The sequence below is a fragment of the Athalia rosae genome, chromosome 8 (genome assembly GCF_917208135.1).
Source record: "Athalia rosae chromosome 8, iyAthRosa1.1, whole genome shotgun sequence".
NCBI classification, from domain to species: Eukaryota; Metazoa; Arthropoda; class Insecta; order Hymenoptera; family Athaliidae; genus Athalia; species Athalia rosae.
Genome location: NC_064033.1, coordinates 928,211 through 942,205, shown reverse-complemented (window position 1 = coordinate 942,205; position 13,995 = coordinate 928,211). Strand labels below are relative to the sequence as shown.

General features: G+C 38.3%; 1 protein-coding gene across 7 annotated transcripts in view; it reads right to left on the bottom strand.

The window, feature by feature from the left end:
- Positions 1–446: 446 nt before the first annotated feature.
- The window catches only part of LOC105692393 (protein bric-a-brac 1-like), a 131,843-nt gene continuing 118,294 nt past the window's right edge, over positions 447–13,995 (bottom strand). For 3 of the 7 annotated variants that reach the window (XM_048659641.1, XM_048659640.1, XM_048659642.1), the window contains 5 exons: positions 7,920–7,977; positions 2,652–2,832; positions 1,829–1,920; positions 1,420–1,659; positions 447–1,302 (listed from right to left, as the gene is read on the bottom strand). In XM_048659641.1, the coding sequence (XP_048515598.1) occupies positions 863–1,302; positions 1,420–1,659; positions 1,829–1,920; positions 2,652–2,832; positions 7,920–7,977 (1,011 nt within the window). In that variant the 3' untranslated portion in view covers positions 447–862. Of the gene's footprint in view, positions 1,303–1,419; positions 1,660–1,828; positions 1,921–2,651; positions 2,833–2,980; positions 7,364–7,919; positions 7,978–13,995 lie in introns of those variants that run through there. The other 4 variants (XM_048659645.1, XM_048659644.1, XM_048659643.1 and 1 more) reach the window with 4 other exon arrangements.

Sequence of the window (13,995 nt, the reverse complement as noted above, 5' to 3'; positions counted from 1 at the left end):
GAAGGCAATTTAGTGAGTTGTCCGGATCGAAACGCTCATCGTCGTGTGATAGTCGGATTATTAGAGTTTTTTTTTTTTCTTTTTTTGTTGTTAAATTCTTCTTGTTCTTATTTTTTTGCTTTCCATTTTATTTCTTCTTATTTTTGTTATTCAATTTATATATAATAATATAAATCTATGATTCAACAATCATCATTACTGTTATCATTACTGATTTGTTAAGTTAATATTAACGATTTAAATAACTATATATATATATTTATATTCATATCATACAATTATCGCATATATCATGCGGGAATATCTTGCGTTCGAGAATATTGATATAATATATTTATGTGATAGGTATAATATTTTATAGATACAGTTATGCGTAATTTCGCGATATATATATGGCATACATATATAAATATACATATACCCGAGGATATTGTAATCATGAGTGAAATAATTAATTCGACACACGAGCCTCTCAATTATTTTAAACCGCAATCTGTACGATGGAAAAATTTACTAAAATAAAACAGAGAAAAAGAAATAAGAAATCAAAAAAAAAAAAAGAAAAAGAAATTTGTTTTGCTGCGTTCAAGCTGCCTGTGTTGTATTTCTATTAATTTTTTTCATTCTCAAATCTTAATTAACTAAGCGGATGACGCGACGTCGGGTAAATATATGATCGTCAGCGGTATACTGAAATAGTAAATCGATACGATAACCCATCGCGACGTTAGAGATCGGACTTCCGGTAAGCCTGCGGTATATGTAAAAGAAAAAACGAAAAAAACGAAAAAATACATACGGAGACGCGAGCCTTCTTGACCCCCGCAGACGTTTTTGGATTCAGAGGTGATAAAACCTACTACTATTCGCACCTTGAATCCGCCTGGAGGGGCTCGAGTTTAACGGGTATTTTATCCTTATCCTTCAAGGAGTGCGGGCTCTTGACTAGATCCGCAATATCTTCTTGAAATAAATTCTCAGGACGTGGACTCACGAAGCTTCTAGCTGGGTTGTAAGTCATACCGCTTACACCGATTCCCAATTCTACGCTACCGGGAATATGCGCGGGGTCCATAACCAGACCGAGAGGACTCGCCAGAGGACTTTCCATAGGACTTTCCGGTGGTCCTGAACCGGGACTTGCCAGACCTAAATTCAGCGGAGAGTTACCGTTGTTATGTTGAGCCTGGAGAGCCGCTTGAATATTCGTTGATAAATTTGCCGAAAGATTTGTACCCGCTATCATGTCGTGTTGGTGGGAATGAGCAGCTGCCACCATACTACACATTTGATGACGGATTCCTGAGGAGAAAAAAAAGAAAAGATTTTTGAAACTACGTTCGTTTTCACCTCAGCCACCTTTTCTTTCTCCTCGTTCCATATGTTTCATTCATTTCTCTTTATTTCTATTTCGCCTACCTTGGGCGACCGCGGCCACTGCGGCTGCTGCAGCGGCACCTGGACTAACGGCACCTTCGGGTCCGTTGCAGGCTGCGTAATTCGCGAGACTCGGGTACATCGAGGTTGGCTCCTCTTTGGCGATAAGGGCGGACTGACCGTCCCGAAATACCACTGCTCTTATCACCCCTCTGATGTGTTCGTCGGGCCAGACTCCGAGGAGAATACGCTGCGGTCTGCCGCGACCCTTTGGTCGGAGATCTGTACGAGATCGAGAAAATAACGATTACGTCAACGGGCTACCGCAGGATCTCGAAAACTTTCATTAGTTTTTAGAAAAAAAAAAAAAGTTCGACTAATGAATTTATTCCCGTTAGATTGCTCCCGGCTTAGAAAATAAGGAAATGGAATATTGAAAATGGCAACTAACACTCACCGGCTCCACCGTCCGCACTGGGACCAAGCATATTATGAACGCGATTTGCGTACAGGACGAAGGTCGGATAGGGGATATCGTACTTCCTGTAAACAAAAATATAATAATGAATAAATAAATAATTAAATAAATAGCGAACGAAAATTTTTGATTTCGTAATTCTTTTCAATCCGAAGATTAAGTGTAAAACGTTGCATGAATAATTACGCAGTAATTATAGAAAGACATCTAACAAACAGGCGTTCGAATGTCCATACGATGGGTATATAATAGAAACGATTCTCCTTCGGCGATTAATCTTTAAAATAAAAAAAAAAAAAAAGAATAAAAAATGAAAGAAAAAGAGAGAGACAGGAGAAGAAATATACAGATATAGGATAAAGAGAAAAATGTATAAAAAAAATCTTTAATTCGTTGAACGCCATGTGGAAACAGACGATTAGCATAGACATGCGATGCAGCCATGAGGCGAGGAATAAACGCTAGCTTTAATTTCGGAGACATCAATCAACGAGGAACGGGTATAAAAATATTTTTTACGTGTAATGTATTAATAGGAGGTGAGGTCAGTTGGAGAGGGAAGAAAAATCGGAATAGAGGGTTGCTCGGAGCTACAGACAATCTGAATCATCAAAAAAAAAAAAAAAAAAAAAACCACACCTCTCGTCTCCATTCGATTAGAGAAAAATCTGGGATCCTATTGAAAATAACTACGGGATAAGCTATCGTATTTTAAGAAGCAAAGTTACGCATAATACCAAGTACGGTATTATTTCTTTATTTTTCTATTTCGTACATATATCAAATTGAAACTGACCTCGCCGCTTGGCTCAGAGAGAGGCCCTCCTTGAGTACGCTGAATATCGCTTCCGCCATGGTTTCTGGTCTCCATGACTTGAGGGGTCCTCTTTCTCTGAACCGAGCATGGTGTACAAGGCTCTGATTGGTATTCCAACACTTCTGCCATATCGATTGAACGTGGTACTGGTAGCTGTCTGCTGTAACACCCCCCCAGAAAAAGGAGAAAAATTCATCAGTGCGTGGCCAAAGTTGTAGGGGTTTGATTAATTTCGATTGAGATAATTGTGCAGAAAAAAAAAATAAACATTCATTTCATTGTCATTACTTTTCTTTCTTCCCTTTTTCACACGTCACTGCGTCACTACTAGTGTACGCCAATTTTACAAACTTCTCTATGATTTTCCCAAGAGCTTTCGGTTTAATTTTTTCATTAACAATAATGATAGGAAATAGAAACAGAAAACGATTCGCATTACATTTATCCAGATATCGATGGTCGTGATACAATTACACGAAAAATATGACTAACCATTCGCAGGGATAAAGTGAAAAGGGCCACGCGAAACATGAGAAACGAAACATCGACGAACATTGATAAACTCGATACATCCGTGGAGATAATATTGATAATAATTTATAAACAATAAGCACACATGGACACATGAGGAATGAAAAATGCGGTGAATGTTTGACAACGCGACAATTGTATTGTTCATGTTATACAATTGTTACAATAGTTGTTTTTATAACAGACTCAATCGAATAGTCGTCGATCAGAAAATAAGATGGAAACAAGAAAAAAAAAAAGAAAAAGAGAAAGAGTATACAACGTTTCCTTAAATTGATTATCATAAATTTCTTAGTTTCTTGTGTCTTTTTTCGTCATTCTAATAATTATTATTCAAATTTATACTACATACGTGGTATAATAATCTCAAGCGAATTTCTCGATGAGGTCGCACCTGTCTCTATAATTATACACATGTATTCATATATACCTTCCTATATCTATACATAGGTTTTATTTATAATTATCAATACAATAAATTCATAAATCCTACGATTTATTATTTTTAAATATATATATATATTTATTTACTCTTTTGACTAAGTCATATCGTCTATTGACTTGTGTGTAATTGACTTTTTTTTTTTTACAGCATGACCATTGCATTCCATTTTATCGTAAAATTTTATAACGATCCTTTCCTACTACTCAGGCAGTCTCAATTTGCAAGAATTAATTAATTAACAACACCTGTAAAATTGCCCGATCCGATTGCAAACTACTTTCGCCATCATTTTTATTTTTATTTATTGGGTAATTCGTTTGATTGATTTTACACGAATAGAGATTAATGAAAATTATCCTATTTATAGATTTATCTAATTCAACTTTTAGAATAATTTCTGCGTTCAGAGAGTAGTGAAATTAATTCTCGAGAGTTCGATCCATTTTGAGCAAAATTCAATCATCTAAATCGTCGTCACCGTCATCTCGACAGCGTTCACTTTAAGTGTACCGACCACTTAACACGACACTTAAGCGCGTGCTAATTAAATATGAATTCGTTCGGAGCCTTGGCCTCGGTAACATATAATAAATGTTATTTTTATTTCTTACCACAGAAGAGAAAAAAAAAAAGATTATTATTCGGTGTAATAATATTAATACGCGTAATAAAATATCTATGTCGATGAATCGGTAATTAAAAATACATAACTTCGCGGACTATTTATGAAAATATCGTATAATATGGTACACGTAGATACCTAATATGGCAGCGACGATAATAAAATAATGACGATAATAATAAAAATAATTATAACGTTAATAATTAGAACAATAATGACAGAGGTGGTAACGGGGTTAAAACAAAAAGAAGAAAATTATCTAAACACGTGTAATTATCATCGTCTAATTCATCTAAAGAAAAATTAAAATTGAACAACACAGTAACAACGAACGAAAAAAACTGGCATGGAACTTTTTTTTTTGTTGTTCAGGATAGATGAATATCATGTTAATGACGAACAAACAAACCGATGAGAGGTGAATAATTAAAGGGTATGCGGTCAGGCCTGAATAACGTTATTAACAAAAGACACAAAGGGTAAGAAATTATTTTGAAAAAAAAATGCGAAAAGGTATCAAGGAACGATAAAACGACGCGGTGTAATCAACGGAAAGTAAGGATCTGAAATAGTTTAAATAATTAGTCCGTGAAAACGTCTTAATACATCTAATTGGAAACGATATAACGTATTCAATCGGGGAAGGAAGAAAAAGAAAAGAATCTACATGCGTTTTTTTATACGCGATTATTACCGAGCATAACTTTTGCGTGTCCAAATTAAAATTCGTTCATATACACATAATAATTGAAATATAATTAAAGATAACAATAATTATAAAATAACAGTGCAATTATAATATTAACATTAATGATAATGAGACAGCGCGTTAACGATATTAAAATATACACATTAATGGCAAGTAGGTATACACGAACATATAATATACATACATACACACATATATTTAATCGAACGTTGAGTTGCTCTTTTGATAACTCATTAAAAAAATTGGCTAATCCATGGATTTAATAATTCAAGGCATTTTGTGGTCATTTTAGAAACTGAGAAATGGTATATGTATGCATATATGTATACGAACACAGGTATATGGTGCATGAGAATGTTCGAACATGTCATTACGTCGGGGTCATGCTGCGTTGGTCCCTGTTTTTCTCAATCTTTTTTTTTTTTCGTTTTAATTTCCATTATCATTCTCTCCTCGTTCAATTGCTTATATAATATATACCTAGAGGGACGGGATCTGTGTGCATTAAAAATTTTATTATCAACGACGTGTAACAATAACGCGGAATTAATTTTCCCTTTTGTGATGAACAGACGTATAGAATTAAAAAAAAAAAAAAAAACAAGAATTTATTATTAGGCACGGGCGGGGAATTTATATATTCTGGTTCGCGATAATTATAACGTAATAGGTCGTACGTAAAGAATTCACATATTCACCCTGTAATTCAATGCGATGAACTAAAGCTACCTGATAATATGGAACCAAAATCCTACGTATATAATACATATATTATACAAATTGCAGTTCTTAATTAGGCACGGTGGAATGATATCTATAATTATTGTTCTTTTTCCTCTTTAGATTGAAGAAGAAAAATAAAGTAGAAAAAAAAACAGAGGAACACATAAATTCAATTAATGGAATAAATGTACCGCGAGGGTATGTTGAAAATTATTGTGATTCGGGCAGACGTCGAAATATTCGAATTTCTCAATTCACCAGCGAACTCGAGTTTAGCTGGAGTCAGGTAGCCACGAGCGAGGGGTCTTGTTGTGGGGCGTCACCTCTGCACAGCCCCCAAGGTGACGTCTCACAACATAGCGCTAGGCTGCTGGCTGCCCTGACTTCAGCAAAACTCGGGTTTGCTCGTAGACCGATAAATTCGAATATTCTGACGCCTGCCCGAATCGCAATAATTTTCAACATAGGCTCACGGCATACTGGAATCACGAGTGCCTATACCTAATATATTAATTGACGTATTATAATAATTACTATTAATATTAATATTTTTTAATTCAGTATAATTAATATCAAGTAAAATCATGCGTTAAATTCTTATAAATATATTCGCTGGAAGACGATTTATAATTGTCATATATTGTGTGTATAACACATAGTACAACGTACAATTATATAATTGAGAATCTCATATTGTATCGAAGCAGTGCGTTGGAATTATTATTAACATTAATTTTTTTTCACCATCATCGTTATTATGCCCCGTGTGAGTAGGTATGCCAGGCACTTTATAATGTGTGTAATTTTTTTTCCCAGCTTGCATTCTTTTTATTCCGTTTTTTTTTTTTTTTTTCCCTTCAATTTCGCTCGTTTCTTATTTTATATGCCTACACGCGATTTCTCGAGGACGGTGAGGGGTCAATAAGACTAGACTCTGCACAACGTTGCTATATTATTATAATATGCACATATGTTTTTTATATACACATGAATGTAAAAAAATATTTAACTAATAATTTTACCTCAGGAATTTTAGTACCCCTCGCCCGTAGTTGGTCCCCAAAGTGTCCTTTGTAATTGTCAATATTAATATCATTATATTTCTGTCTTTGCACGAAACGGCGAGTCGTACGAGACGTTTGGTATATTATTAACAATAATAGTAATGATTTCAATGTTATTGATAATGATAAAGGAAAGAATAAAGTGTACAGTTACTACGGTATGTCATTCGTTATCATTCTCATCGTTAAAGTAAAGGGATACTATGGAATGTTTTTTACAAAATGCCCACCACCATCGAAATCCCGCTAACCCCGTGAACATGAAACCGGGGTCTCTTTTTTTCCTCAATTTTTCAACGAACGTCAATATTGCGTTCAATGATTTTTTGGTCCTTCTGTTGTAAGGACTGACGCTAATGTCGCAACAGAATTCTAACACCGCCGTCTCCTCGGACGAATTGAGTCCCGCCTCTTCGAGGACCATCATACGTTTCGATTTTCCTAGGATGTTGTCGTACAGGGTGCCCTTCGGGATACCGTATTTCGTAGACGCCTGGGTGAATCGCATCTTCTGCGTTACAACAGCCTCCATAGCCTCCTGCAGATCGTGACGCGTCCACGTGGGCGCCTTCAACTTCAGCAGGGTCGAATAGTCAGCTAAAAATCAGCAGAGGGGAAATTTTTTCTGATAACTCGTGCCGGTCATCAAACCGAATATCTCAACATCGGTTGCGAAACTTTTATTTTTCCAAAGCATCTCGCTGCCAATTATTATTGCTGCAGCTTAATAGCGCAGTCGGCGTCACCGTCCGAAACACCATCGCACCTCCGACGAGGTAGGAAAAAGGATACGGAGGAAAAGGGAATTGGGGAAAAAATGCTCGTCGGATGAATATTCTTCGTGATTTTTGTCTTTCAAAAAAGGGTCGTCGTTCGTTCGATTTTGAGTGTACGAAGCGGTGAGTGGGTGAATTTTTGAGGGTTAATGTTCTTTCATTTTTTTGTTTTTTTTTTTTGGTCGTGAATTGAGCAAGTGACAAGTACAAGCGAAACGCAATTTTCTCCTCCGTCGATTCCTTCCTAATTAAATCCTGCAAATTTAATCGGACGAAAGTGACCCGAATACAAAATTCGTATGGTCCTCATCGGTAAAAAAAAAAAAATAACGAATAAATTAATTACACGTTTAACGTCATTGGTACTGAAAACTCACCCGTTATATTGGAAGTAGAGGCACCGAGCCAAGCGTGGGATGATTCCAACCACTTGGCCTGAAACAAAGAAATCAGAAAAAATACGTTAATACTTTATCCAAGATGATTTCGGTCGAATATCATCGATTGCAGTTTTTATTTCATCACCACGATGTTGTGTGGAAATGCAGAGCCTGTAAATTCTATCGAGTGATGTGATATATTTTTCCTCTCCCTTAGAGAAAACTGCGTGGTAAAACAAGAAAATGAAACCGTGTGAAAATGCGTAAGACTTACGAATACCAATGTATTCGTGGTTTATTAATAATAATACCCTATGCAGTTTGTGCATATAAAAAGTTCGAGCCGTTACTTGTTTCCAAAGTCGTGATGTAGTTACTTTCCGTACATCCTTTTCTGTGAGAGGGGAAAAGAAAAAAAAGAAAAAATTCAATCTATTCCAACTGTCGTTGAAAACGTTGGGGTAAAAACTAAGCCGCGTTAAGAACCGCATATAAGCATAGGCAATGACGGTGCATCGCGCGAATGAATAATTTATCCAAAAAACCCACAACATTCACGCGTACCGCGTTGCGCTGCACGTGTAACGATCATCATGCACTTATATCAAGTACTGTACTTGGTGCCATTCCTACTCTCGCTATCGCGTCGTACCGCTACTCTGCTTTATTCCTTATCGTTACGTCGCTGGTGTCTATTCGTAAGCGTGAGGGAAAGGAGGGCCAAATTATACGAGAAACTCCACTTTACGCCACACGTATAGTTATATACCGTATACAACACTCAACTATATAACAATTCCATACCTATATTTTTCCAATCAAACTTTCATCATCCCCTACCTCGGCGGCACGGGAGTCTACCGGGGAAAATACGAGGTTGCGAAAAAAAAGGGGGAAAAAAAATATCAAGACAAAGTCGAGGTTTTCCGGATATTATGAACGGAATTGTAGAAAATTCATTTCAAAAGTCACACAGGTATAAGCCGTGGAAAAAAACGAAAGGGCCCCGAGATTGGCGGCAAAGGATACGACGGAGAGTGCCTGTGTACGCGATACTCCGAAAAAATGGGAGCAGAAATTAGGAGAAAAAAGAGAAAAGGAAGATACAAAAATCTGAGGACCATCAGGGATAGGCGTAGACAGAAATATCGAAGCCTCGTCCGAAAAACTTTCAAAATGAGCCAACTTTGCGTGTGTTTTTCACTTATTTAAACAGTTTTCAACCCCTTCGCCTTTTTTCACTGACGTAAACTCGGCGCGTATTAGCAAAGTTAACCGACGCGATATATACGTCTCGGTATTATACCTTCGTCGAGAAAAAAATAAAAAACATAAGTAAAAAACGAAAAATCACCGCGTCGGACGAAACTTGGAGAAAAAAATTGCCGCATTTGGTAAAATGTACATATCGTAAAAAAGAATTTTGACGATCGAAAACAAAACGAGAAGAAGAAAAAGAGAGTGTGGGCGATTTCTTCGCGCGAAAAAAAGATGCACGAGGGGGGGGTGGAACTGACCAGCGCCATTTCGCATCGTATCGCTACATGCATTCGTACGTCGTACATGAACCGCGGTTGTATTCTCAGCTGCAGAATGACACGAGTCGATAAAAAATTCATGTCTACGATATGCATTTCAGTATCCAACTTGAAAATGCAGGTAGCTGCACAGCTTGCAGTGGCGGCGGCTGCTGCTGCTGCTGCTCCTCCTCCTCCCAACCCCGCGCACCAACGTCACCGGGGTATAGTGGACTGCTGAATAATTCTTAATGTGGTATCCCGCGTGCGGTTTCAAGTTTGAGTCTTGCGCTCGTGTGCAGGGTACGCGGGGACTGCAGCGAAAACGCGACGAAAACTTTGCAGACGATGACAATACTGGCAGATATAATCAACGAATTCTGAATCGTATATTAACACGGTTATATTTTGTACCCTAGGTAAGGATTTTGACGAAAACTGGAGTGGGTTACATCTCACCACGCGGTGGAATTTGTAGGTAATGCACTGGTGCCCCGAAGACAAAAAGAAATGAGAGGAGATTTCAGTCGGTTTGCATGAGAATAAATAGAGGGGTGCAACTGCGACTGCGAGGCAGCCGTTTAACCGAAAAATCGAATCTGTTGAAGCGTGTTACCTGAAAAAAAGTATCACGGCGAGGGGAACTGTGCGTTTACGCGCGAGATGGAGAGACGTCGGTGTCTAGTAGTGGAGAAGTAACGATGAATGAGAAGAATGAGAGTAGAATAAATAACGTGTGGTTTTCTTTCATGTTGATACGAAGAACTTGCAGTGAAATTCAAAGAATATGCATGTACCTCCGGTACATGAGGAAGGCACCGAACAACACTAACACACTCTTGAAAAATTCAGAGCACCTCGCCTCCGCGTTTCAACGTGGCGAGTAATTTGAAGGCAGTTAATAGTAGCCAGTCGAGGTGGCATATTTAATTCAAGGTGCCGCTTCTGTCTTGGCCAGTGACGTGAAGGAAAGCTCATTTCCATTAGCCGCATGCATCATGTATGCATCGTATCTTCCCCTCTCTCCACCCCCGCCCCGATATACACCCCGAGATGCGCCCAACGACGTATACATACATTCATACGGATGTGCACACAGGTTACGCGTTCGCGCGTTTCTCCTCGACTCCTTCCCTCCGTTTTCAACCCCGTACCCCGTCGTCGGCGTGCAACCCTTGCGCGCTGAATGAAAAAAAGATATACGTACGAACGGTTACTCTGATTTGAGAATACGGAGGATCGCGGGAATTGAGAGTGCGGGGAGATTGGACAAATTTTGAATAGCTACACCCGCAGTGAAATTTTATGATTTCGTTTTACGACCGACAAACGCTACGATGACATCTAAGGGATAGGTACCCATGTGGGCGAATCTATTTCGCGTCGGGATAGACTAGGAAATCTCGATTGATTTGAGTAATAGCATCGTTTGCTCGACGAATTCGTGGTTCTGAGCGATGAAGCCATGAAAATACACAAACTACTGGCTGAAAAATGTCGATTTTTGGGCCAAAAGTAAAGTGGTGTAAAAATTAATTGTATTACATTTTTCTGACGTATTTTGACCTCAGAAATCCGAATCCGAAAGAAAAATTGACCTATCTTCAAAATTGACCAAGTTATCGCCAGTTTTCAGCTTTTTAGGGTCGAAAAACAAAAATTAATTTTTTAGTATATATTAATGTAATTTGAGCTCAGGAATCCGAATCTGGAAGTAAAATTGATCTATCTTTGAAATTTTTCGAGTTATCGCCGAATTATCGCATTTTTTTGCATAAATTTGAGGATATCTCGAAGGGAAAAAATCGTAGCTCAATTTGGACGACGGATTCGTGTTTCTGAGGTCAAAATACATAAGAAAAGTGCCATACGATCAATTAAAAAAAATAAAAATTTTTACCCAAAATTTGAGATTTTTCCAAGGTGTACCCCTTACGATTTTTTCAAATTTTGACCGAAAATTTTTATTTTTTAAAATTGATCGTATGGCACTTTTCTTACGTATTTTGACCTCAGAAACACGAATCCGTCGTCCAAATTGAGCTACGATTTTTTCCCTTCGAGATATCCCCATTTTTATGCAAAAAAATGCCTAAAAACGGCGATAACTCGATCAATTTTATAGATAGATCAATTTTTCTTCCGGATTCGGATTTCTGAGCTCAAATTACATTTATATAGACTAAAAAATGAATTTTTTTTTTTCGACCCCAAAAAGCTGAAAATTGGCGATAACTCGGTCAATTTTAGAGATAGGTCAATTTTTCTTGCAGATTCGGATTCCTGAGGTCAAAATACGTCAGAAAAGTGTAATACAATCAATTTTTAATATACTTTACTTTTGGCCTAAAAATCGCTACAAATCCCAATCGGTATACCTCGGATTCTTTGGATTTTTTGGGCTAAAAAGAAAGTTATGACACTTTTTTAATGTATTCTGACCTCAGGAATCTAAATCTGAAAGCCAAAATCATCTACTCATGCAATCGATCGAGTAATCATCAATTATTCGCTGTTGGGAGCATAAAAATTAAGAAATATCGATTGCTTTTAGTCGTAGACCCACTTTGATTCGTCGCAGTCCATGCATGGGTCGAAATATTCGAATTTCTCAATTCACCAGCGAACCCGACTTTAGCTGGAGTCAGGTAGCCACGGGCGCGCGGGTTTGTTGTAGGGCGTCACCTCTGCACAGCCCCCAAGGTGACGTCTCACAACATAGCGCTGAGCTGCTGGCTGCGCTGACTTCAGCAAAACTCGGGTTTGCTCGTAGACCAAAAAATTCAAATATTTCAACGCAGAGATATCCCCAATCTATTATTTTACGCTCAAGCCCGCCGCGGTGGGGCCTATTCCAAGTCCCATATCAAGAAAATAATCAAGGGTGTACTGCACGATGAATTCGATTTGTTCATCGGACGTAGCGTATGATGTACAGAATACGCCGCAGCGGAAAATAAGTGAAAAAGTTTAAATAAAGGCGGATGAAAAAATAAAAATCAACGTTCATAAGCGACTAATATCAATCAATCATGTTACAACTCATCTCCTGCAACGCACACTCGTCCAACGATATCTGCATTCCAAATCAACCGGAATTGTAACGCGTACGCGTATACATGTACATGGAAATGGCAAATTGGATTTATTTACCGGTACAGAAGGGTTAATCAAACTCTAATTAGAATCCTGCAACGGTTGTTGTACATACACACCTCTTGTTGTAATGTATTCGATCATTTCTTTGCTGCAAAAAAAATGAAAAACCGAACCAAAATCGAGTTTCCCGTAGCCCGATGACGGGTCGCTACAATTAGTTCATGCGACATATGATCTAAAAATTGGCCCGGCGCATCGAACGTGCAACGTTCGATCGATGAAAATCGAAAGGTCATTTTTGACAATCGCCAAACTCCTTGGGACAAGCCCCGCTTAGGCAAACTATCTTCCGAATCGGATGACCGAGAGAAGTACGTGATACGTACGTCCGTTCGAATCACGTTTTACCCGCTGAAACTAACGGGGAATTCAATGGTCGAGATAACGCATACATTACAGGTGCATACAGAGGAGGGGTGCGTGTCTCGCGTGACAATTAACACCCCCGTGGCGCTGTTTACATCGTAGTAGCGATTCTACGGTTGACGTGCGACAACAACGAGTAGCGGGGTAAATAGGTGGGTATATCCAGAGGTATGCACCGTGTGCGTACGTTGCGTTCCCGGGACTGGGGAATTCGTTCGATCGGTCAAAGGTAAAACCGCGGCGATCGACGACGAAGATTGCTCGAAGATTCGTCGTAAATGTGACGCTGAACTTTTCGGAGGTTGCTTTTATTTCCAATTTTTATCGCATAAATATTTCCGACTGATTGTAAATTGTGATTCGATAACGCGGCAGACACCGTAGACTTTATACAAATATTTTACACCATTTCGTACCACCTGCTGTACAATTACTTTGCTAGGACAAATATTTACCGGAATCAAGCATCTTTCTCGGATGTTAAATTCCGAGAAGATACGCTCTACTGTAATTACAATCAGCTGTACGATGTAAATTTAACCCTATCGCTACCCCTCTCTCCTCGTACCGATATTTCGACTGCACTGAGAATCAAGGGTTGCAAATACACGTCTCCAAGGAAATGTAACACTCCTCCGTTACCATGGGTATCAATTTTATTTCTATTTCTATTTTTTATTTTTTTCTATCTTTTCTCATCCCTTCCCACTACAGTTTCAGTTATTATTAGTTTACTCGGTAGCTCGTTCACGTTGATTTATGAATAAAAAGGTTTCGTAACGACGTGCAGTTACAATAACCGTAGAAGATGACGGTTATCTGAAACGGTTATGGGGTTGAATAGAAAAAGAAAGAGAGAAGAAAAAAAAACGAGGAGAGAGAGAGAGAGAGAGAGAGAGAGAGAGAGTTCAGTTTACCTTCACAGGTAGATAAATATTCCGCTATACGTATAGAAAACTTCAGGGTAGGTAGACGGGTGTGGTAAACATCGCAGTAAATGTTCTCGCAAAATCGAAATGTCATTCCAATTC